Source organism: Cetorhinus maximus, chromosome 6 (genome assembly GCF_964194155.1).
Source record: "Cetorhinus maximus chromosome 6, sCetMax3.hap1.1, whole genome shotgun sequence".
NCBI lineage: Eukaryota > Metazoa > Chordata > Chondrichthyes > Lamniformes > Cetorhinidae > Cetorhinus > Cetorhinus maximus.
This window is the reverse complement of record NC_135884.1, coordinates 135,500,089-135,523,409: the sequence shown is the minus strand read 5'-3', so window position 1 is coordinate 135,523,409 and position 23,321 is coordinate 135,500,089. Positions and strand designations below refer to the sequence as shown.

Below are 23,321 nucleotides of genomic sequence, written 5' to 3'. Positions count from 1 at the left end.
CAGCATGGATTGGTAAAGGTAAGTTATACCTGACGAACCTGATTGCATTATTTTAAACGGTGCTGGAGTGCATCATCGGCACCGGGGATGACATTTTGATTTGATAAGTTTCTTTTAAAGTTTTTGCTTTAGTTACGATAAGTTGATAGTGCCCTTTTACACAGGGCACTTAATTGGTGTCAAAAAAGATATAAAGAGTGACTTCTGGGAGTTTGTTGGGAGGAGGCAGACATTTGTAATGTTGCATTCTGTAAATAAATCTAGTATTAAGTGAAAGGTTGGTGTCTGGTTTCCTACTTCTGGCTCCAGAATTAATTAACAATAAGTGCCTCTTGATAGCATTGTCAAAGACACTTTCCATCACTTTGCTGATGATCACACATAGGCAGATGGGACGGTAATTAGCCGATTGGATTTGTCTTGCTTTTTGTGGATGGGACATAGCTTTTTAAAATTCTCTCAAGGGGTATGGGCGTTGCTGGCTAAGCCAGCATATATTGCCCATCCCTAATTGCCTTGGAGAAGGTGGTGGTGAGCTGCCTTCTTGAACCGCTGCAGTCTATGTGATATAGATACACCCATGGTGCTGTTAGGAAGGAAATTCTAGAATTTTGGCCCAGAGACAGTGAAGAAATGGTCAGGATGGTGTGTGGTTTGGAGGGGAGCTTGCAGATGGTGGTGTTCCCACGCATCTGCTGCCCTTGTCCTTCTAGGTGGGAGAGGTCTCGGGTTTGGAAGGTGCTGTCGAAGGAGCCTTGGTGAGTTGCTGCAGTGCATCTTGAAGTTGGAACACACTGCTGTTTAAGGTGGTAGATGGGTGCCAATCAAGTGGACTGCTTTGTCCTGGATGGTGTTGAGCTTCTTGAGAGTTGTTGGAGCTGCACTCATCCAGGCAAGTGGAGAGTATTCCATCACTCTCTTGACTTGTGCTTTTAGATGGGAGAGAGGCTTTTGGGAGTCAGGAGGTGAGTTATTCGCCACAGAATTCCCAGCCCCTGACCTGCTGTTGTAGCCGTAGTATTTATATGGCGAGTCCGGTTTAATTTCTGGCCAATGGTAACCCCCAGGATGTTGATAGCTGGGCAATTTTTCACATTGTTGGGTAGATGCTGTATTGAAACAGGGCATGGCGAGTTCTGTTCAGTACTATAGCCAGGATGTTATCAGGGCCCATACCTTTGTTCTATCCAGTGCCTTCAGCTGTTTCTTGATATCACGTGGAGTGAATCAAATCAAATTGGCTGAAGGCTAGCACTTATGATGGTGGGGAACTCAGGGGAGGCCAAGATGGATCATCCACTTGACACTTATGGCTGAATGTGGTTGCAAATGCTTCAGTCTTGCGTTTTGCACTGATGTGCTGGGCTCTCCCATCATTGAATCCATAGATGTTTTTGGAGGCATAAACCTCCAGTTAGCTGTTGAAATGTCCACCAATCACGACTGGATGTGACAGGACTGCAGAGCTTTGATCTGATCCATTGGTTGTTGGATTACTTAGCTCTGTCTATATCATAGAGTTATAGTGCAGCACAGAAGGAGAATATCAAGCCTGTGCCAGTTCTTTCAAAGAGCAATCCATTTAGTTCCACTTCCCCGTTTTTAGTCCTTATAAGCCTGAAACCTTTTCCTTGTTCAATTAATCATCCAATTTCCTTTCTGAAGGCTACCATTGAATCTGTATCCACCTGTCAGGCTTCAAATCCTCATCACTTGTTCTGTAAAATAGTTTTTGCTTACGTTGCCTCTGGTTCTTTTGCTAATCACCTTAAATTTGTGCCTTCTCATTATCAGTGCTTCAGTCTTTGGAAACAGTTTGCCTTTATTTACTCTACTTAAACCCTTCAAGTTTTAAACATCTCTATTAAATCTCCTCTTGCTCTTCTCTGTCCTATGGCGAACAACCCCAGCTTCTCCAGTCTGTTCACTTAACTGTAATTCATCATTCTTGCAACTATTCTAGTAAATCTCTTCTGCATCTTTCCTAAAGCCTTCACAACCTCCCTAAAAAGCCCAGAATTGAGCTCAATCCTCCATCTGGAGCTGAACTATTATTTTATATAGATTTAGCATAACTTCCTATGCCTCTTCATAAACCCAGGAAATTGTGACTCGGTACTATCCTGTTTGCGTTTTAATATTTGAGGATTATAAGATGATTAAAAGACTCATGTTGCTCAGGTGTTCGCCAATTTGAAGGTTCTGGAAGAGAGTGAAATAGACTAGGAAATTGCATTGTGCAGGGGTTCCTGTTAAAGGTTCAGATCAATAGGGAGACTTGAAGGTAATACTAGAAAACTTGATAAACAAGCAAAAGCAATATGAGATGGCTGTAGGAAGGCAAATCAGGTTTTATGATGTATCACTCAGGTTAGAGTGCAAAACAGATTTCCATTCTTTAGTTATGCTTGGTTTTCTGTATCCTAACCAGGGCTTTAATATCTTCACTATAACAGCAACCAATATTTTGTACAAATTCAACATCACTTCCTTGCTTTTATATTCAGTGTCCCTATTTATTTAACACAAAATTCTGTTTCATTTTAATGGCCTGATCAACCTGCACTTGCACCAAGTTATATGTGAATGTATCCCATCACTTCCTGCTTCTGCACTCTTAAGACTATTGACATACTTTTACTCACTTTTCTTTTACAAAATTTTACAACTTCACAATGATCTGCATTTAATCATTAAGTAAATTTTATCCTGGTTCACTATCTGGTGAACACAAGCGTGTAAGCACAGACTGCTGAATGTGACATCTGTACTTCTAATTTTGTGGATGGCTTGCTTCCATCAGCAAGCACGAAATATCAATTTAAACCATTCCATGTAAGTACCTGTGATTGTGTAGTAAAGCTTATTTAGTGCATTCAAAAAAATTGAATAAAGACCACATAATCTCAGGTCCAATATTTCCCTTTACAACTGAACAATCAAACTGAACAATTTCTCCTTTAACTCCTCTCACTTCCTCCAAATAAAAGGTGTGGCTATGGGTACCCGCATGGGCCCCAGCTATGCCTGTCTCTTTATGGGGTATGTGGAACATTCCTTGTTCCAGTCCTACTCCGGCCCCCTCCCACAACTCTTTCTCCGGTACATCGATGATTACTTCAGTGCTGCTTCATGCTCTCGTCGGGACCTGGAAAAATTTATTAATTTTGCTTCCAATCTCCACCCCTCCATCATCTTCACATGGTCCATCTCTGACACTTCTCTTCCCTTCCTTGACCTCTCTGTCTCAATTTCTGATGATAGACTGTCCACCAATATCCATTACAAGCCTACCAACTCCCACAGCTACCTCGACTACAGCTCCTCACACCCCGCTTCCTGTAAAGACTCCATCCCATTCTCTCAGTTCCTTCGCCTCCGTCGCATCTGTTCTGATGACGCTACCTTCAAAAACAGCTCCTCTGACATGTCCTCCTTCTTCCTTAACTGAGGTTTTCCATCCACGGTCGTTGACAGGGCCCTCAACCGTGTCCAGCCCATATCCCGCGCATCCTCCCTCACGCCTTCTCCTCCTTCCCAGAAACATGATAGGGTCCCCCTTGTCCTCACTTATCACCCCACCAGCCTCCGCATTCAAAGGATCATCCTCCGCCATTTCCGCCAACTCCAGCATGATGCCACCACCAAACACATCTTCCCTTCACCCCCCTTGACGGCATTCCGTAGGGATCGTTCCCTCCGGGACACCCTGGTCCACTCCTCCATCACCCCCTACTCCTCAACCCCCACTTATGGCACCTCCCCATGCCCACGCAGAAGATGCAACACCTGCCCCTTCACTTCCTCTCTCCTCACCGTCCAAGGGCCCAAACACTCCTTTCAAGTGAAGCAGCATTTCACTTGCATTTCCCCTAACTTAGTCTACTGCATTCGTTGCTCCCAATGCGGTCTCCTCTACATTGGAGAGACCAAACGCAAACTGGGCGACCGTTTTGCGGAACACCTGCGGTCTGTCCGCAAGAAAGACCCAAACCTCCCTGTCGCTTGCCATTTTAACACTCCACCCTGTTCTCTTGCCAACATGTCTGTCCTTGGCTTGCTGCATTGTTCCAGTGAAGCCCAACGCAAACTGGAGGAACAGCACCTCATCTTCCGACTAGGCACTTTACAGCCCTCCGGGCTGAATATTGAATTCAACAACTTTAGATCTTAAACTCCCCCTCCCCCCATCCCCACCCCGTTTCTAACCCCCCCCCCCCGCTTTTTTTTTCAATAATTTATATAGATTCTTCTTTCCCCACCTATTTCCATTATTTTTAAATCTAAAACTAAAACCTTTAGTCTTTCCACCCCACCCCCACTAGAGCTGTACTTTGAATATCCTGTCTTCCATTCTTAATTAGCACTTTTCTCAGACAAAGACCACCACCTTCAACACCTCTTTGACCCTTTTGTCTGTGACATCTTTTGATTATCTGCTCATCTCCACAATCATCACACCACACCCTCAATGTGTCTCCCCGCCCCCACCCACCTTAAACCAATTTATATTTCTCCCTTCTTCTAACTATGCTCCAGTTCTGCCGAAGGGCCATGAAGGCTCGAAACGTTAACTGATTTCTTCTCCGCCGATGCTGCCAGATTTGCTGAGTTTTTCCAGGTAATTCTGTTTTTGTTTTGGATTTCCAGCATCCGCAGTAGCTTTTAGCTTTTTGTTTTTACCAATATTTCCCTTGTTGTGCAGGTTAATCACTGTCTATCTCTGTGGTACTCAATGCAGTTGAAATTATTTGTGAAAAATATTTTCTTCCTTGTAATGTGCAGTACATCTCAAATATTTTGAAGCATACACAGTTTACAAAAAGTATAGAATTGAGTTGATATACAATCTTACCTAAGGTTTGTTTATTGGATGGATTTGAACTAAATGCTCATTAGAATATAAATTACTGCATTTATTAATAGGGGCAAAAAGTATCTCAGCAAATATAAGGGTGAATTCTAGAAACTTCTCAAGTGGCTGCAATGTTCGCGCGCAACTTAATGATTATGGGGCGACTACAATTCTGTACTATCTCAATATAAACTGGTTACCTTATAGGTTATGTGTGTGAATTGGATACAGCTGCATAAATGCATGAGAAAACAGTCCAAAATGTCTACAGTACAATTTTTTTTGAGGATAGAGGTGAAAGGGATAAGTCATTAATTTTGTTTAAACCTAAAATATTTGTGGTTGCACTTACTTTTGACTTCACAATCATTAAAATATGCCATGGGTTAATGCATCATTTCTAGAGGATGTGATAGTATTTAACTTAATTAGATTTTACGAACATGATGCAATATGGCATGTTAATTGTGCTAGATATATTTATATTCTTGCATATTTCAGCGTAGATGTGTTTTGTTTGAATGGCTACTTTGACTGTCTGAATACTGATTCTTGTTCATTCAACATTCAGTTGCCCAAGCTCCTCTGCAAAACGCAACTGAGTCATTTTACGGCATGTATGTAGATAAATTGATATTACAATATAGAATATGAGTACAAAGCAAAATAAAAACAGATTTTAGTTGATTGATAAAAAGTATCACAGGTGACATGTCTCATTATTGGGTTGCCTTGGAAGATGGTCTCTAGCAAGAGATCTGGCTGGAGGGAAAGATCTTTCCTTAAAAGGACTTTTATTTACATAATTAACTATATACAAGATTTCAGAACATTAAGACAGAGCTACTGCTGTTTTACTGTTTTAGGTTCTTCTCACTCTTCTCTCTCTGAGTGACATCATTATGACATAGCTCCTTACCCACATGCTGAGTAGCTATTATTAGAGCAGTGTTAGAGTTGACCTTTCGCTGTACAACATGAGAGAAAACATCTTTACGCAATGAATGATTAGAATTTGGAATGCACTGCCTGAGACTCATGGAAACAGATTGGTAGTAGCCTTCAAAAGAGAGTTAGATAAATAATTGGAGGAGAAAAAAATGCAGGGATATGGAAAAAGAGTGGGGGAGTGGGACTAACTGATTGCTCTTTGAAAGGATCACTGCAGACTTGATGGGCCAAATGACCTTGTTCTGTGCTGTAATATTCAATGATTCTATGCTATTGTCAACAGAAACAAAATCCTTGATACAATTTCATAGTGCAATTTACATGTGATCTGTTGATAACTCGAAAGAGTTACAAGTGTCAACTTAAACAGGCTGAAAAGCCATAAAGCCATTATCAGAGGTGAGACATCTGCTTTTTAGGTGGTCATAAAAAATTCTGTAGTATCATTTTGAAGAGTAGGGAGATCTCATTTTCCCTGTCAACATTTCTCCCTAAAAATGATTGATGGGTTGTTTTGTGTTATTTGCTGTTTGCGGAAATTTGCTGTGTAGATTGGCTGTTACATTTACCTACCTACATAACAGCAAATACATTTCAAGGCAAATTCATTGTATGTCCTTTGGATGTAATAAAGCAAGTTTCTATTCATATCTGAATGAAAAAAAATGAAGTGAATGTACGATGACAACATGTTACCAGAAAAATGCAAAATATTTGTGGTATGCCAAACTAAATTAAATAGTCGAAAGTATTTTTTTGGTCATTTGGGTATTTGAGGCTGTAAAACCCATCACCATGTATTTGATTCAAGTTACTGAGTTATCTAATTCTGTAGGATTTCTGTCTGCCCATTAAGGACTATACATGCTCCTCATACGCAAAATACAGAGAACTTGAGAATTACCAAATGTACACAATAATACTACTAGGGCTGAATTTTCCATTCGTCGGGCAGGCGGAGCTGATCCAATCGTGGGTGGGCGCAGACCCGATCGCCACCGGCGATTGGGGCTATATCGCCATTTTGCATGGGCGGGCCAATTAAGGCCCGCCCAGCGTGACGTCCGCAGAGAAGCGCTATGCGCTCCCTGTGCGGGCGGGGGGAATCCCTAAAATCAAGAGTGCGCTCTTTCGCGCATGCGCACAAAAGAGCACACTCATCTCCCTGAGGCTAAGTGCATGAGTTGGGACATGTTCATAATTTCCATAACAACTTTATTAAAATTTTTAAAACCTTACATGAAACCTCATCCCACCGGTGGATGAGATTTCATGTTTTTTCTAGTTGCTAGCCTGGCCTGACCTTAAGGTTGGATGGACAGGTCCTTTTAAGTTCTTAATTGATCCTGTCAATGGCCTCAATTGGCCATTGACAGGTCGGCGGGCGTGCAGCTGATTTTGCTGCGTCCCTGCCTTCCTGAAAATGTAAATGGGGCGGGGTGACATCGGGGGTTCCGCCCAACGTTATCCCGAGTCATTTTACGCATCGGCGAGCGGGCCCCACCCCTTCTCACTGATGGTAAAATCCGGCCCCTGGAGTTTAATCAGCCAAAACCAACAGCCTATAATCGCAGAGCAATGGTAAACTTCCCACTGTTTGCTGACTTTAGGACCATCTTATCAATTAGAGCGTTAGGTTAGCTAGGGAGGTTATTTAGCGAGTGAAGTACAAAGAACCAGCTCTGATTGAGTGTTCTACCCTCTGATTTGCATTAGTGAGTTAGGGTGGTTGTTCATTCCACTGAAGTGCTCCCAATGCGGTCTCCTCTACATTGGAGAGACCAAACGCAAACTGGGCGACCGCTTTGCAGAACACCTGCGGTCTGTCCGCAAGAAAGACCTAAACCTCCCTGTCGCTTGCCATTTTAACACTCCACCCTGCTCTCTTGCCCACATGTCTGTCCTTGGCTTGCTGCATTGTTCCAGTGAAGCCCAACGCAAACTGGAGGAACAGCACCTCATCTTCCGACTAGGCACTTTACAGCCTTCCGGGCTGAATATTGAATTCAACAACTTTAGATCTTAAACTCCCTCCCCCCATCCCTACCCCGTTTCGTCCCCCTCCCTTTTGTTTTTTTCAATAATTTATATAGATTTTTCTTTTCCCACCTATTTCCATTATTTTTAAATCTACAACTAATACCTTGTCAGTCTTTCCACCCCACCCCCACTAGAGCTGTACCTTGAATGTCCTGCCATCCATTCTTAATTAGCACATTCTCTTAGATAATATCACCACCTTCAACACCTCTTTGATCCTTTTGTCTGTGACATCTTTTGATTCTCTGCTGCTATCACTGCTTGCTTGTCCCTACAACCACCGCACCCTCAACTTCTCTCCCCCCGCCCCCCACCTTAAACCAGCTTATATTTCACTCCTCTCCTAACTACACTCAGTTCTGTTGAAGGGTCATTGGACTCGAAACGTCAACTCTTTTCTTCTCCACCGATGCTGCCAGACCTGCTGAGTTTTTCCAGGTAATTCTGTTTTTGTTTTTGCTTTTGTTTTGGATTTCCAGCATCCACAGTAGTTTTTTGTTTTAATCTATTGAACAGTTGGTTTACTAGCTGGAACTAAATCTCCTGGAAAGACTTCTTCTTTCTGTGTATGATCCAATATTGAGGTTGAGTAAACCTATCACTGAGCAGAGAATGAGCTTTGAACAAACCAAATACAGTATATTGATTAAATACTGAATGTATATTTTAACAAAGAAAGGACTTTGCCTATGAAGCAGTTACTGTACTTCCAAAGACGCAATTCGTGGTATGAAGTAATTTGAGGTGTTGAGACAATATGGCAAATGCAGTATATGTTCAATGAAGAGGACCAGGAACAGCATGTGGCTGTAAATATTGTGACTTGGAACTATATTGCTGTTCTTTCACTGTCACTGGGTCCTAGAACTCACTTCCTAACAGCACTGTGGGTGTACCTGTGCCACATGGACTGCAGCAGTTCACCACCACCTTCTTGAGGGTAATTAGGGATGGGCAATAAAAACTGCTGGTCTAGCGAGCAATGACCACATCCTGTGAAAGAATATGAAAAAAATATATTCCAACTGAGGCCATTTTAATTAAAAATTAATTCCAGTAACTAAATTTTAAGTTGAGAAATGCTGAGATCTGAACTTAGCTACCATCAAAAAATACTGATACATGTATCATCAGAAATGTAGTTAATGATATTGCAGATCACCCAGCCTATGGAAGTGACACAATTAACTGCATTGATGACTTATTGGCACAGTAATTGTAACAAGTAGAAAAAACAAAAGCACGTCATTATTGTTTTAGAAATAAAAAGATAAAATAGTGAAGCATATAGCAAGTTCGTAAGCATCTATGGACAGCCCGACTGACAACTTACTGTTTTAGGCATACAGGCCTTTATCAAAGCACTGATTTTTGTTTAATGTTTCGAGCATTTGCAGCATTTTTTGCTCTTTGATTTTGCAGTGTTCAAATTCAAAATGAAAAAAGTGTCCTACAGGACTCTTAATGCATGAAATTTTTGTTTTTGGAGCTTTAGATTGGTAAAGTTTGCCATATTCTTTGAAAGCATAATGCCTTTGGTGACGAATCACTTTTAATCAGCTTTGAAGACTAACAAAACTTCACATTGAAATCATGCAAAGGAAAATTGTGTTGCAAGCTTGTTTCTCTATAATACTTAAGATGGTGATATCATGAGCAATGAATTGCTTGATCCATAATGCAAGACTTAATTGTCTGATCCATATTATATGATGACTGAGGTTTTGTAGTCCAGTTGTAATTATGAACAACCTCTTTCTGGAACTGCATCCTAAAATGAAAATGTACTCTCTCAGAATGAATGGGCAGAGAATTCAATGAAATGACAAATTAGCTATTTTATCCATAACTGACCTCAAGTAAATTACTTGCTCTATATGTCATTCCTGGATCATTCAAATCAGTAAGAGTCCAGTTGATGTTTGATCATTTCAAGCAATACATTTATTCATTGTAGACTGCTAACCAAGCTAAATGTCTGAAAAGTGGCATTTGACTAATAAATTTTACATGCACGCTAGAATGCTCAGTAATTGCTTTGTATTAAAGTTTATGTCCTAAACATATGAGGCATTTTCAAAGCTAACATTGCTTGACAGAAATTGTAGAGCCATCAGCATTTCAACACATTAGTATCATCAGCCCTTAGAATGCATCAGAAAGCCATGCCCATTTATCAAAAACTAGGACGAATGCTAATATAGGTAGGACATGTTTTATTGTTGCAATAGCATATTTTAAGAAAGCTGGATATTTCTAGGATTTTTGCACAATGAAGCTACTTAATACTTTTGATATTGATAGTGTCAATTATTTTTAATTATTGCATTGCTCAAACCTCTGCATTTTTAGAGAGATATTTTTTCCTTCCAAACACAGTATACATGAATGTATCCCTCTGCCTTACATATCACTTAACCTGGCTTATAAAACTGCCATGTGTACGCTTCAGATGCTAACCTGTGAAAAGCCAATTACTCGAGTAGCGTTCTTACTGATGCAGTATCTTCCATTCTGCTTTCGGACCTGCTGTCCTATTAACCGTAAGGATAGTAGATGTGGCCTGTATCTTGCAGATATAAGTCTCACTGCATCACACAGGTTTTGTTACCTTCCTTACTTATGCTGCATAACTTGTAGTTTCTGCACTTTTTTCCCTAATATACATGTGTTGGATTGCATCGTTCTGGAAGCTGTTCAACTAAAGGCAATTAGTGATTCCTTTTAAAAAATGATTGATATCTTTTTCAGTTTTCATTTTCAGATTTCTGTAATTCAGGAAATTAATTGCAGGTTATGCACTTTTGCAGCATTATTTGCCATCAATTTTCAAATCAGTCTGCAGACACAGAAAAAATGAGTTTAACAGTTGAGGGATTGCAAACACATGTAGCTTGGAAAAACAGATTAGGTATTCTTTTAAAAAATTAAAAAGTGGGAGGGTTAAGGTAGTATGCAAAGAGTTTGACCCCAGTATTTTATTTGACCTGTTGTACATAAAGAACGGATTTAGAGCCACTTACAGAGAACATGGAGAGACAGTATAAAATAAAGGGTACTATTCTAAAGGGTGTGCAGGAGCAGAGAGACCTGGATGTATATATACATAAGTCATTAAAGGTGGCAGGACGGGTAGAGAGAGCTGTTTCTAAAGCATTCAGTATTCTAGGCTTCATTAATAGGGGCATAGAGTACAAGAGCAGGGAGGTTATGATGAACTTATATAAGACACTAGTTAGACCTCAGATGGAGTATTGTGTACAGTTCTGGGTGCCACACTATAGGAAGGATGTAAACGCATTGGAGTGCAGAAGAGGTTTATGAGAATGGTTCAAGGGATGAAACACTTCAGTTATGAGGAAAGATTGGAGAAGTTGGGACTGTTTTCCTTGGAGAGGAGAAGGCTAAGAGGAGACTGGATAGAAGTTTTCAAAATTATGAGGGGTGTGGACAGAGTAGATAGGGAGAAAATGTTCCTGCTCATAAACAGATCGAGAACCAGAGGGCACAGTTTTAAAGTGTTTTGCAAAAAAAGCAAATGTGAGGTAAGAAAAAACTTTTTCACACAGTGAGTAGTTAGGGTTTGGAATGCACTGCCTGGAAGTGTGGTGAGGGCAGGTTCAATTGAGGTATTCACGAGGGTATTGGATGATTATCTAAATAGAAACAATGTGCAGGGTTAAGGGGAAAAGGCAGGAGATTGGTACTAAGTTAAAATGCTCAGAGAGCTGGTGCAGACACAATGGGCTGAATGGCCTCCTGCATCGTAACAATTCTGTGATTCTGTGATTAAAAACAGAAAATGCAGGAAATATTCAGGTCAGGCAGCATCTGTGGGGAGAAACAGAGTTAGCGTTTCAGGTCTTTCATCAAAGTCACAGACCTGAAGCATTAACTCTGTTTCTCTCCATGGATGTTACCTGACCTGCTGAGTATTTCCAGCATTTTCTGTTTATTGTTTCAGATTTCCAGCATTTTCACTATTTTGCTCTTGTAAATTTTTAGTTTTATTTCATACAGACAGCTGAAAATCTTTGCAAGATTTGCAAGAAAAATATCAGATTCTTAACTAGGTTAAACCATAAATGCAGTTCATGAAAATTTTTTTTTCCTTATTCTGTGTCTGGACATCCATAGTAATAATGTATACTCCATGTCCAGAAGGTTATAAAAAATTTAACTTGATTCTATCTCTTTTCCTTTTCCCCTCGCCCCTGCTTCCCAATGAAAATCCCTTATCCTCACAGGCATCGCCTGAGTTATTCTTGATTAACTTTTTTCCCCAAGATGGCTCTTCGCAGTCAGCTCCCTAGGGAGCTCCTCATTGTGCACCTCTATTCATCCTTGGCCAACTGCTGCCAATCTTGGCCCTTTCTCCCTAAATCACCCCCCATTCCACTGTTTAAGTTCCTCTAGCTCCAAAGTGGGTGCATTTTAGCCCAAATTTCAAATTAATTGTTAGTTTCAACTTCCATTGCCCATCCCCTTACCAAATCAGCTCACTGCTTTCCTCAATGAGCTCTGAATCTTCAAACTCCTGGACTTCTCTGGACATCACCGAGACTTCTGGACAGGATACACAGGATTGTCTTGCAAGCCTCAGCTGCTATATCTTTGATTGTATTTTAAAGTAACTTTAAGCAGCTTGAGCCCTTCATCCGTTGCTGCTGTGATGTAGGATCTGAGGGACTCAAGTGTCCTGCTGAGCCTATGATTGGACTAGTTCTTCTGGTTTGTTAGCTTCAGCTACATTGGCCAGAGTTACTCTGTTCTGGACGGAAGCACATCTCTCTGCTGCTTCTGGATTGTATAGTGACCTCCAACTGTGCCATCATCTTTCTGCCCTGCAACTGATTCTGCATGCCTCCTGGATCTTCATTCAAATTGGAAATTGTTCCATCAATGCAACATTTGATACTCTACCCTTCAAATAGCTTCTGGACTTCACTTGACCCATCCCACCTGCCTCTGAACTTGAACAACAATTTGTTGATGCTCTATGTTGACTCCATCTACCCATGTGAACTTTAACCCACTACAGAACTTATGACTTTAACTCTGGACTCTCTCCGATTGTCTCCTTATTCTCAGTTTGCAGCTAAGATATATGCATTGTAATTAATGCTGTGTTACCATGTCTATGTAACAGTTTTCTCTATGCTCATTCATGTGCATATTTTGGCTACCACCGAGCCCATCACTTTCATTTCCACCTTATTATTATGCTCCCTCTTTTCACTACCATTTTCTCTACCCATCCCAAGACCCTTCTCTCTGTCATTTATACACACTTTAATTTCCCCCCTCTCCAAATCCTTACCCCAACCCTTCAATACGCTTCGACCTTCCTACTTGCCTGCTGCCATCCCATTTTTGGACTCCCTTTTAGATAAGCCAGCAGTTTCCCTCTGTGCCTCTCTTGGTATTTTTTTAAAGGGCCCATCCAGGTCCTTGTTGCTGCCTCCTCGCAAGCAGCAATCACAACTGCCTCAGCCTACTCCATTGACAACCTTCTTGCCCAGCATGCAGGCTGGGGGGCAGATCTTGCCAATCTCCTCTCTGTTAAACCCACCCCGCCCAGTGCTGATTCTGTGGACTCTACCAGTGGTTCAGCTATCATCTCCCCACTCCACAATTCCCTCTGGAATGTACGTACATTCACTTGTGAACTAAGCCCTTGCAATCCATGAGCTTACTGTGGATGATTATGCTGGCATCATGGTCTTGACGGAAACCATCCCCCTAAATGAAGCCTCCCTTCCTGGCTTTGGTTTTAACCACTTGTCTTGCCTAGACCGTCGTAGCAGTGGCCTGGCTCCTACCATCAAATCATACCTTGACCTGTCTCCTACCCTTCTGACACTTTTTCTCTTCCTTTCACCATCTCACCTAGTTCCATCTTTCTCACCTCTCATTTCAAATCCTTGTCCTCTATCGCCACCCAAATGTCATGCCTATTTTTTCAATGATGTCTCTTCACTGTTTTCCTCCCTCAGCCTGAGTGATTTTGACCTCCATCTCAATTCAGCATGCTCTCTCTTTTCTATGTTTACAGCCCTCCTATTCTTCCTTAATCTCTCCCTCCATGCAAACTCCCCCACCTGTATTCACGGTCACCCTCGACCTTGCCATCTCACGTGACCCGCTACTCCTATCATGTCAATCACAAATGCGTTCATCTCTTATTACTTCCTTGTATTGCTCTCCACCCACATCCCAGTCATTCCTTTTGCATGTATGGCTGGAAAAATCCCAACTGCCTAACCTTTGGTTTCCACTCACCACATTTCTACAACTACCGATCTGATCAACCATATCCTCACCTCCACTTTTGATGTGCTCATCACATTAAAGCCATTACTCTTTCACCCTGACCACTCCTCCTGATATGGCCCTCATATCTGCTTCTTTAAGTCCAAGCGACACAGACTTGAACATCTCCAATCTGCCGTCCCTCTCCAAAGTCTTTGAACTTGGTATCGGCTCCAGAATTTGTGCCCTTTTTTCTCGAAATTCACTGTTTTAATCCTTCCAGTCATGTTTCTGCCCCTACCAAAGTACCGAAACAGCTCTTATCAAAGTCACAAATAATATTCTATTTAATGATGACACAGGAAAGCTATCACTCCTCATCCTCCTTGACCTGACTACAGCCTTTCTTAAGGTTGATCACACGATCCTGTTCCAAAGCCTCTCCACCGACATCCAGCTGGTGGGACTATACTTGCCTGGTTCCATTCTTATCTATCTAAACACAGCCATCAATGGCTTCTCTTCCCACTTGTGCAATATCTCTGGTGTCTCCCAAGGATCTGTTCTTGGCCACTTCCTATTTCTCATCTATCTGTGTCCCTTGGCGACATCATCTAAAAACACGTCAGTTTCCACATGTGTGCTGACGACACTCAGCTTACCTCACCACCACTCCCTCTCCTCCACTGTCTCTAAATTGTCAGCCTGCTTGTCCAACATCCAGTGTTGAATAAGCAGGAATTCTCTCCAATTAAATATTGCGAAAAATAAAGCCATTGCCTTTGTCCCTCATTACGAACTCTGCTTCCTAGCCACTGACTCCATCCCTCTCCTTGACAACTTTTTGAGGCGGAACCAGACTGTTCACAACCTTGGTGTCATATTTGACCCCAAAATGAATTTGCAACCACATATTCATGTCGTGACAAAGACCGCCTAATTCCACCCCTGTTACATCACCTGTGTCCCTACCTCACTCAGCTCTTCTGCAACTGAAATCCTCATCCATGCATTGTTACCTCCATTTATCTGTATTTGCTTCACATCCATTGGTAGCCATACCAAATTGTAAAAAAATTTGCACTCATCTTGAAAATTTTAATTAACCAGCCTTTTGTGTAAATAAAAAAAGGTGCTTCCTGGTTTCACTCCTAAGTGGCCTAGCTCCGATTTTAAATTATACCCGCTTGCATCGTCCATGCCTTTACTACCTCCAGACTTGACTCTTCTAACATGTTCCTGACTGGCCTCCCACATTCACCTTGTGTAAACATGAGATCATCTAAAGCTGTTGTCCATGTCCTAACTTGCAGCAAATCCCTTTCACCCACCACCCTTGTTCTAACTTACCTATACTGGCTCTTGGTTATGCAATGCTTTGACTTTAAAATTCTCATCTTTTTTCAAGTTTCTCCATGATCTGACCCCTCCCTATCTCTGTAATCTCCAGCTCTGTAATCAACTTCCAAGATCACTGCACTTCTCTAATTCTGATATATTGAACATCCCCAGTTTTAATTGCTTCACCATTGTTGGTCGTGCTTTGTGCTGCCAAGGCCCTAACCTTTGGAATTCCCTCCATGAACCTCTGCCTCCCTACCTCACTTTTCTCCTGTAAGACACTGCTTAAAACCTACCTCTTTGACTAAGGTTTTGATCATTTGCCCTGATATCTTCTTATGTAGCTTGGTATCGTATTTTGTTCTATAATGCCTTTGTGAAGTGCTTTGGAATGTTTAAGCACTTTATTAATGTAAGTTGTTACTGTGGTCTGGATGCACAGTGATTTTCACTTTAAGTACACTGAAAACTGTACTGAGTCATGAACACAAATTTCCTTGACCATCACATGCACTTCATAAAGCACAAGATAATCTCAATTTTTCCTTAAATGTTGGCATAATGTGCTTTTAAAATAAGAAATTAAGAATAGGTTGATTAAACCAATGAAAAATCGGCCAACAGTTTTACTTTATAATCAGTATTGCAGCATATTGAATTAGAAACATGACGGTAAACTTTCTTTTAAAAAGCAACTTCTATGCTCTCAGCTCAGCCAAAACATTTGACAAGCAATTAATTACTTTTGAAACACTGTCATTGTCGTATTGTAGGTAAAAGCAGCAGTTTTTGTGCACAGTGAAGCCCCACAAACAGCAATGAGGTGGTGAAAAGTTAAAAGCAAAAAGTTAATCTGTTTTTGATGCTGTTTGTTGAGGGAGAATTGTTGGTCAGGAATCGATAACTCACCTGCTCTTTGAATTATCCATGAGATCTTTTACATACACTGTTACAGTTTAGAAAAAGCAAAAATTGTGCTGGAACTGTAGTTTGAATTACTTTGATTTGTTTTCAACATCTGTGACTTTTGATATCTGTTCAGAAGTGATCTTAGTCTATACTGCTCATAAGATGTTACTTAATTGAGTTTTAATTCGGTTAATAAGGAAAAGAGAGTTTGAGATTAATAATTTTGTCAGTGTTTTACTTCTACCATAGGTCATGCTGTAGCTATATTCTGTGTTCAAATTGCCAGTAAGGAAGTCAAAATAATATATGAAGGATACTGACTTTCAGACATTGATAGGAATACAACATGGCATGGATCATCATGAAATCACTCCTAATTCTGTGTTTGGCTTTGTTGTACTTTAAATCCACAAATTAAAGCTTTTAATTTTAATTTCTTAGAGGAATTCATGTTTTTTTTTTATTTGCTTTTAGTTTATGCAAAGGAGTTTGGATACAGAAACTAAGAAGCAGTTGGAAGAAGAAGAAAAGAAAATAATTAGTGATGAGCACTGGTATTTGGATTTACCAGAATTGAAAGAAAAAGAGTAAGTAAACAATCCTTTGAGGATTCATTAATAATTCTGCTTGGGTAAAGTTGTATCATCTCTTCCCAAGCAATTTCAGGTTAGTTTGAGGAATTCAAAAATAATTATGTAGTCAATTTGGAAGTTCAGAGACTTAAAAATATATTTTAGTATTGGTTTTTATTCGTGATGAATATTTTGGGTATTAAACAATTCACGTAACTATTTTAGTGAACAAATTTATTAACAAAAAATTATTTTAACATTCTCAATGATGCTATTGAATGCAATTTTGTTGAGTATCAACAATAAAACAACACTGTATTTTGTTAGGTAGCTAACACTTTTGATAGTTGGCAATTTGTGTGTGACTTCAAACTAGCATGCTGTACAACAATCCAGCCTAATTAAGGTTACAGTGACAACACTGAAGATGTGTAAATGGATTTGAGGTCAAATAGCTCTACTGTCTAAAACAAAAACAAAAATACCTGGAAAAACTCAGCAGGTCTGGCAGCATCTGCAGAGAGGAACACAGTTAACGTTTCGAGTCCGAATGACCCTTCAACAGAACTAAGTAAAAATAGAAGAGAGATGAAATATAAGTTGGTTTAAGGGGGGTGGGACAAGTAGAGCTGGATAAAGGGCCAATGATAGGTGGAGATAACCAAAAGATGTCACAGACAAAAGGACAAAGAGGTGTTGAAGGTGGTGATATTATCTAAGGAATGTGCTAATTAAGGGTAGAAAGCAGGACAAGCAAGGTACAGATAGCCCTAGTGGGGGTGAGGTGGGGTGAAGGAATCGAAAAAGGCTAAAAGGTAGAGATAAAACAATGGATGGAAATACATTTTAAAATAATGGAAATAGGTGGGAAAAGAAAAATCTATATAAATTATTGGAAAAAAAGGGGGGGATCGGAAAGGGGGTGGGGATGGAGGAGAGAGTTCAAGATCTAAAATTGTTGAACTCAATATTCAGACCGGAAGGCTGTAAAGTGCCTAGTTGGAAGATGAGGTGCTGTTCCTCCAGTTTGCGTTGAGCTTTACTGGAACAATGCAGCAGGCCAAGGATGGACATGTGGGCATGAGAGCAGGGTGGAGTGTTGAAATGGCAAGCGACAGGGAGGTCTGGGTAATGCTTGCGGACAGACCGAAGGTGTTCTGCAAAGCGGTCACCCAGTCTGCGTTTGGTCTCTCCAATGTAGAGGAAACTGCATTGGCAGCAACGAATGCAGTAGACTAAATTGAGGGAAGTGAAAGTGAAATGCTGCTTCACTTGAAAGGAGTGTTTGGGCCCCTTGGATGGTGAGGAGAGAGGAAGTAAAGGGGCAGGTATTGCACCTTCTGCGGTTGCATGGGAAGGTGCCGTGGGAGGGGGTTGAGGTGTAGGGGGTGATGGAGGAGTGGATCAGGGTGTCCCGGAGGGAACGATCCCTGCGGAATGCCGCCAGGGGGGGTGAAGGGAAGATGTGTTTGGTGGTGGCATCATGCTGGAGTTGGCGGAAATGGCGGAGGATGACAGCTCTACTGTCTAGCTTGATCATTTGGTGGTTTTAGACATAACCTGCAGATTTTAGATAGGGGTGTAAACACAGTTTTTTGTAGATTGGATCCCAAAGAGCAATATTCAGGGCTAAGGAAGGGACATTTTCAATAATCACTGAAATGGTTGGCTATTCCTCCAGGGATGAAGTTTGGAATTTTAATTCCTCCAGATTTATCAGTTTGTGCATGTATTGTGATACTATGACATTACCACCAGAAAATCATCACGAGCTTGACTTGGCTTTTAGTTGTACCAGTGTGACTAGGCTCTCCAAAACCAAAGTGAGCATGAAACTGTAGGTAGTGTAAGATAAATAGTTCAGCACAAGATCTACAACCATTTATAATGTACACTTGTGTTTCAGATATCAGGAGACCATCATCCATAATCTAGCTCTTGACATTTACATTGATAAATCTGACTCCTTTGTCCTAGTGGCAGATTTATAGATGCAATTTTTTGTGAACCAGGAGATGACAATCTCTATGAACTCAACTGTAACAGTAACAGTATAGAAGCAGTTTTAGAGTACTGTAGTAGTAGTACTAACAGCTATTTATCTAATCCTCTGTGTTGATGATCTTATTGTTTACTAGGTGACAGAGACTTTGTTAAGCATGTAGAGGAAAGTTATCAAGGAACTGCAGTCATCAAGGATTACAGAGGGAGGTATAATGCAAATGGACTAGTTAACAGACCCCATTCATCCAGTTTGTGATAAAACAAAGGGCGGAATCTTCTGTCTCTGCTGGAGGCGAGGAAGGGCGGGCTGGCCTGGGAATTTGGTGGGTTAGTGCCGAGACTGATAAGTTCTGCACAGAAAAGCCCATGGGTCGAGCTACCCGCCCAACCTCCGCTTGAGTCCCTTAAGTGGCCAAAGAACGTCCACTTGAGGGCCTGTTTCCGTCTCCACGGTAATCTTTCCAGCTCCACATGGGCCTGCCAACAGGCGGCCTGCACGACTGGTAAAACTGTACTGGCTGCATGTCATCTGATGTAGTGGGGTTGTGGGGGATGGTGTGGGGCGGGAGACGATCCCTCGATTTGATCAAGGGCATGGGCATGGGGCAGGGTGGTGGCAGCAGTATTGTACTCAACCACAATCTGTAACCTCAAGGCTTGGTATATCCCCCACTCTACCATTACCCTTAAGCCAGGGGATCAACCCTGGTTCAATGAAGAGTGCAGGAGGGCATGCCAGGAGCAGCACCAGGCATAGCTAAAAATGAGGTGTCAACCTGGTGAAGCTACAACACAGGATTACTTGCATGCCAAACAGCATAAGCAGCAAGCGATAGACAGAGCTAAGTGGTTCTACAACTAACGGATTAGATCTAAGCTCTGCAGTCCTGCCACATCCACTCATGAATAGTGGTGAACTATTAAACAACTCACTGGAGGAGGAGGCTCCACAAATATCCCCATCCTCAATGATGGGGGAGCCCAACACTTCAGTGCAAAAGATAAGGCTGAAGCATTTGCAACAAACTTCAGTTGGAAGTACCGAGTGGATGATGCATTTCGCCCTCCACCGGAGATCCCCAGCATCACAGATGCTGGTCTTCAGCCAGTTCAATTCACTCCACGTGATATCAAGATACAGCTGAAGGCGCTGGATACTGCAAAGGCTATGGGCCCTGACAACATTCTAACAATTGTACTGAAGACTTGTGCTCCCAAACTTGCTGCGCCCCTAGCCAAGCTGTTCCAATATAACCACAACACTGGCTTCTACCCGGCAATGTGGAAAATTGCCCATGTATGTCCTGTGCACAAAAAGCAGGACAAATGCAACCCGACAATTACCGCCCCATCAGTCTACTCTCCATCATCAGTAAAGTGATGGAAGGGGTCATCTGCAGTGCTATCAAGCGGAGCTTAGCAATAACTTGCTCACTGATGCTCAGTTTGGGTTTCGCCAGGCCCACTCAGCTCCTGACCTCATTGCAACCTTGATTCAAACTTGGACAAAAGAGCTGAACTCCAGAGGTGAGGTGAGAGTGACTGTCCTTGACATCAAGGTAGCATTTGACTGAGTGTGGTATCGAGGCACCCTAGCAAAACTGGAGTCAATGGGAATCGGCGGGAGGAAAAATCTCCGCTGTTTGGTGTCGTACCAAGTACAAAAGAAGATGATTGTGGTTGTGGTTGTTGGAGGTCAATCATCTTAGTTCCAGGACATCACTGCAGAAGTTCCTTAGGGTAGTGTCCTAGGCCCAACCATCTTCAGCTACTTCATCAATGACCTTCCTTCCATCATAAGGTCAGAAGTGTGGATGCTCACTGATTATTGCACAATGTTCAGCACCAGTCATGATCCTCAGATACTGAAGCAGCCCATGCCCAAATGAAGTAAGATCTGGACAATATTCAGGCTTGGGCTGACAAGTGGCAAGTAGCATTAGCACCACACAAGTGCCAGACAATGACTGTCTCCAACAAGAGAGAATCTAACCATTGCTCCTTGACATAATATGTCATTAGCATCACTGAATCCCCCACTATCAACATCCTGGGGGTTACCGTTCATCAGAAACTGAACTGAACTAGCCATATAAATACTGTGGCTACAAGAGCAGGTCAGAGACTAGGAATGTGGTGAGTAACTCACCTCCTTACTCCCCAAAGTATGTACACCATGTACAAGGCATGAATCAGGAGTGTGATGGAATATTCTCCACTTGCCTGGATGAGTGCAGCTCCAACAACACTCGAGAAGCTTGACACCATTCAGTACAAAGCAGCCCGCTTGATTGGCACCCCATCCACAAACAATCACTCCCTCCACCACCAATGCACAGTGGCAGCAGTGTGTACCATCTACAAGATGCACTGCAGGAATTCACCAAGCCTCCTTAGACAGCACCTTCCAAACCCACAACCCCTACCATGTAGAAGGGCAAGGGCAGCAGACAGATGAGAACACCACCACTTGGAATTTCCCCTCCAAGCCACTCACCACCCTGACTTGGAAACATATCACCGTTCCTTCACTGTCACTGGGTCAAAACCCTGGAACTCCCTCCCTAACAGCACTGTGGGTGTAGCTACACCACAGAAATGGCAGCAGCTCAAGAAGGCTGCTCATCATCACGGGCATTTAGGGATGGGCAATAAATGTTGGCCCAGCCAACGATGCCCACATCCCATGAATAATTTTTTTTTAAAAATCCAAATAAGGTGCACAGCCCAGGCCCATTACAGTGCAGGTGACAGGAAGAACCATGTTCTTCCACATTTTATATTGATAAGAGGAATATCAAAAACATGCTTCTTTCCTTGGTGGATGGTTTCAATTTGGAGCCTCAATCTAATTCTGTTTATCTGCAGCTGAAACCCTTATCCATGCCTTTGTTACCTCAAGATGACTACTCCAGTGCACTCCTGGCTGGCCTCCCATTTTCCACCTTGCATAGCTTTGTGCTCATCTCATCCAAAACCCTGCTGTCTGTATCTTGCACCAAATCCTGTTCACTCATCACCCATGTGCGGGCTGACCTACATTGATGATCTGGTCTGGCAATGCCTCAATTTTAAAATTCTCATCCTTGTTTTTAAATTTCTCCAGCACCTCCCCCCACCACCCACCCACCCAATCTCTGTAATCTCCTCCAGCTCTATAAGCCTTTGAGAACTAAAGTGCTCCTCCATTTCTGCCATCTTTCTCATCCCCAGTTTGGCAGTCATGCTTTCAGCTGCCTGGGCCCTAAGCTCTGGAAATCCCTCTCCAAATTATTTCACCTCCCTATCTCTCTCTCTCTCTCTCACACTCTTTCCCTCTCTTTCTGTCTCTCTCCACACTCCCCACCCCCCTAACACCTCCCCCTTTCTCATTCTTTCAGATGCTGCTTTTAACCTACCTCTTTGACCAAAACTTTTTCATCTTCTGTGGCTTGGTGTCAAATTTTGTTTTAATACCTTTCTTGTGAAGTGCCTTGGGACATTTTGCTACACTAAAGATGCTATATAAATGCGATTTGTTGTTGATGGATCAGAGATTAATGTAATTACCTTTGTAGGTAGGGATGTCATTGGTTGGCTAGCATGTATTGTGCATGTCCAGTTGCTCTGGGAAGATGGTGGTGTGCCTTCGTGAGTCATTTTGGTCCTTGTTGTGAAAGTGTTCCCATAATATTGTTAAGTAGGAAATTCCAGGACTTTGACCAATAAGAATTTTCTTATTTGCCAGGTATTACTCCAACCACTGTAGAGTTTTCTCCCTGAGCCCCGTGACTTTAGATTTACTAGGGTTCTTTGATGTCATAGTAGATCAAATGGTGCCTTAATGTCAAGGGCAGTCATGCCCACTTCACATCTGGAATTTAGCTCTTGTGACCACATTTGGACCAAAGTTGTAATGGGATCTGGAGCTGGGTGGTTCTGATGAAACCCATTGATGATCAGGGTTTTTTATTTGTTCATACGTTGTAAGCATCACTGACAAGGCCAGCATTTGTTGACCGTCCTTAATTCCCCTTGAGAAGATGATGGTAAGCAACCTTCTGTAGCATATAGGTGAGTAAGTGCTACTTGATAGAACTCCTATCACCACTGTATTGATGATTGGAAGTTGGCTGATAGGACAGAAATTGGTCAGATAATAGGAACAGCAGTAGGCCATTAGACCCTGAAGCACGTTACATCACTTGACAAAATCACGGCTGATCTGTGACCTAACCTTTGTCTCATATCACTTAATATCTTTGGTTAACCGAAATCTATCAATCTCAGATTTAAAATTAACAATTGACTCAGCATCAACTATTTTGCGGAAGAGTCCCAAAGGTCTACTATCCTTTGCGTGTAGAATTGTTTCCTCACTTCGCTCCTGAAAGATTGGCTCTAATTTTTAGGTTTTG

At 41.9% G+C, this 23,321-nt stretch overlaps 1 protein-coding gene across 1 annotated transcript in view; it reads left to right on the top strand.

The window, feature by feature from the left end:
- mphosph6 (M-phase phosphoprotein 6) overlaps window positions 1-23,321 on the top strand; it is a 41,725-nt gene that overhangs the window by 5,622 nt on the left and 12,782 nt on the right. Inside the window, exon 2 of the mRNA XM_078544561.1 lies at window positions 16,823-16,935. Coding sequence (XP_078400687.1) covers window positions 16,823-16,935 — 113 coding nt within the window. The remainder of the gene's footprint in view (window positions 1-16,822; window positions 16,936-23,321) is intronic.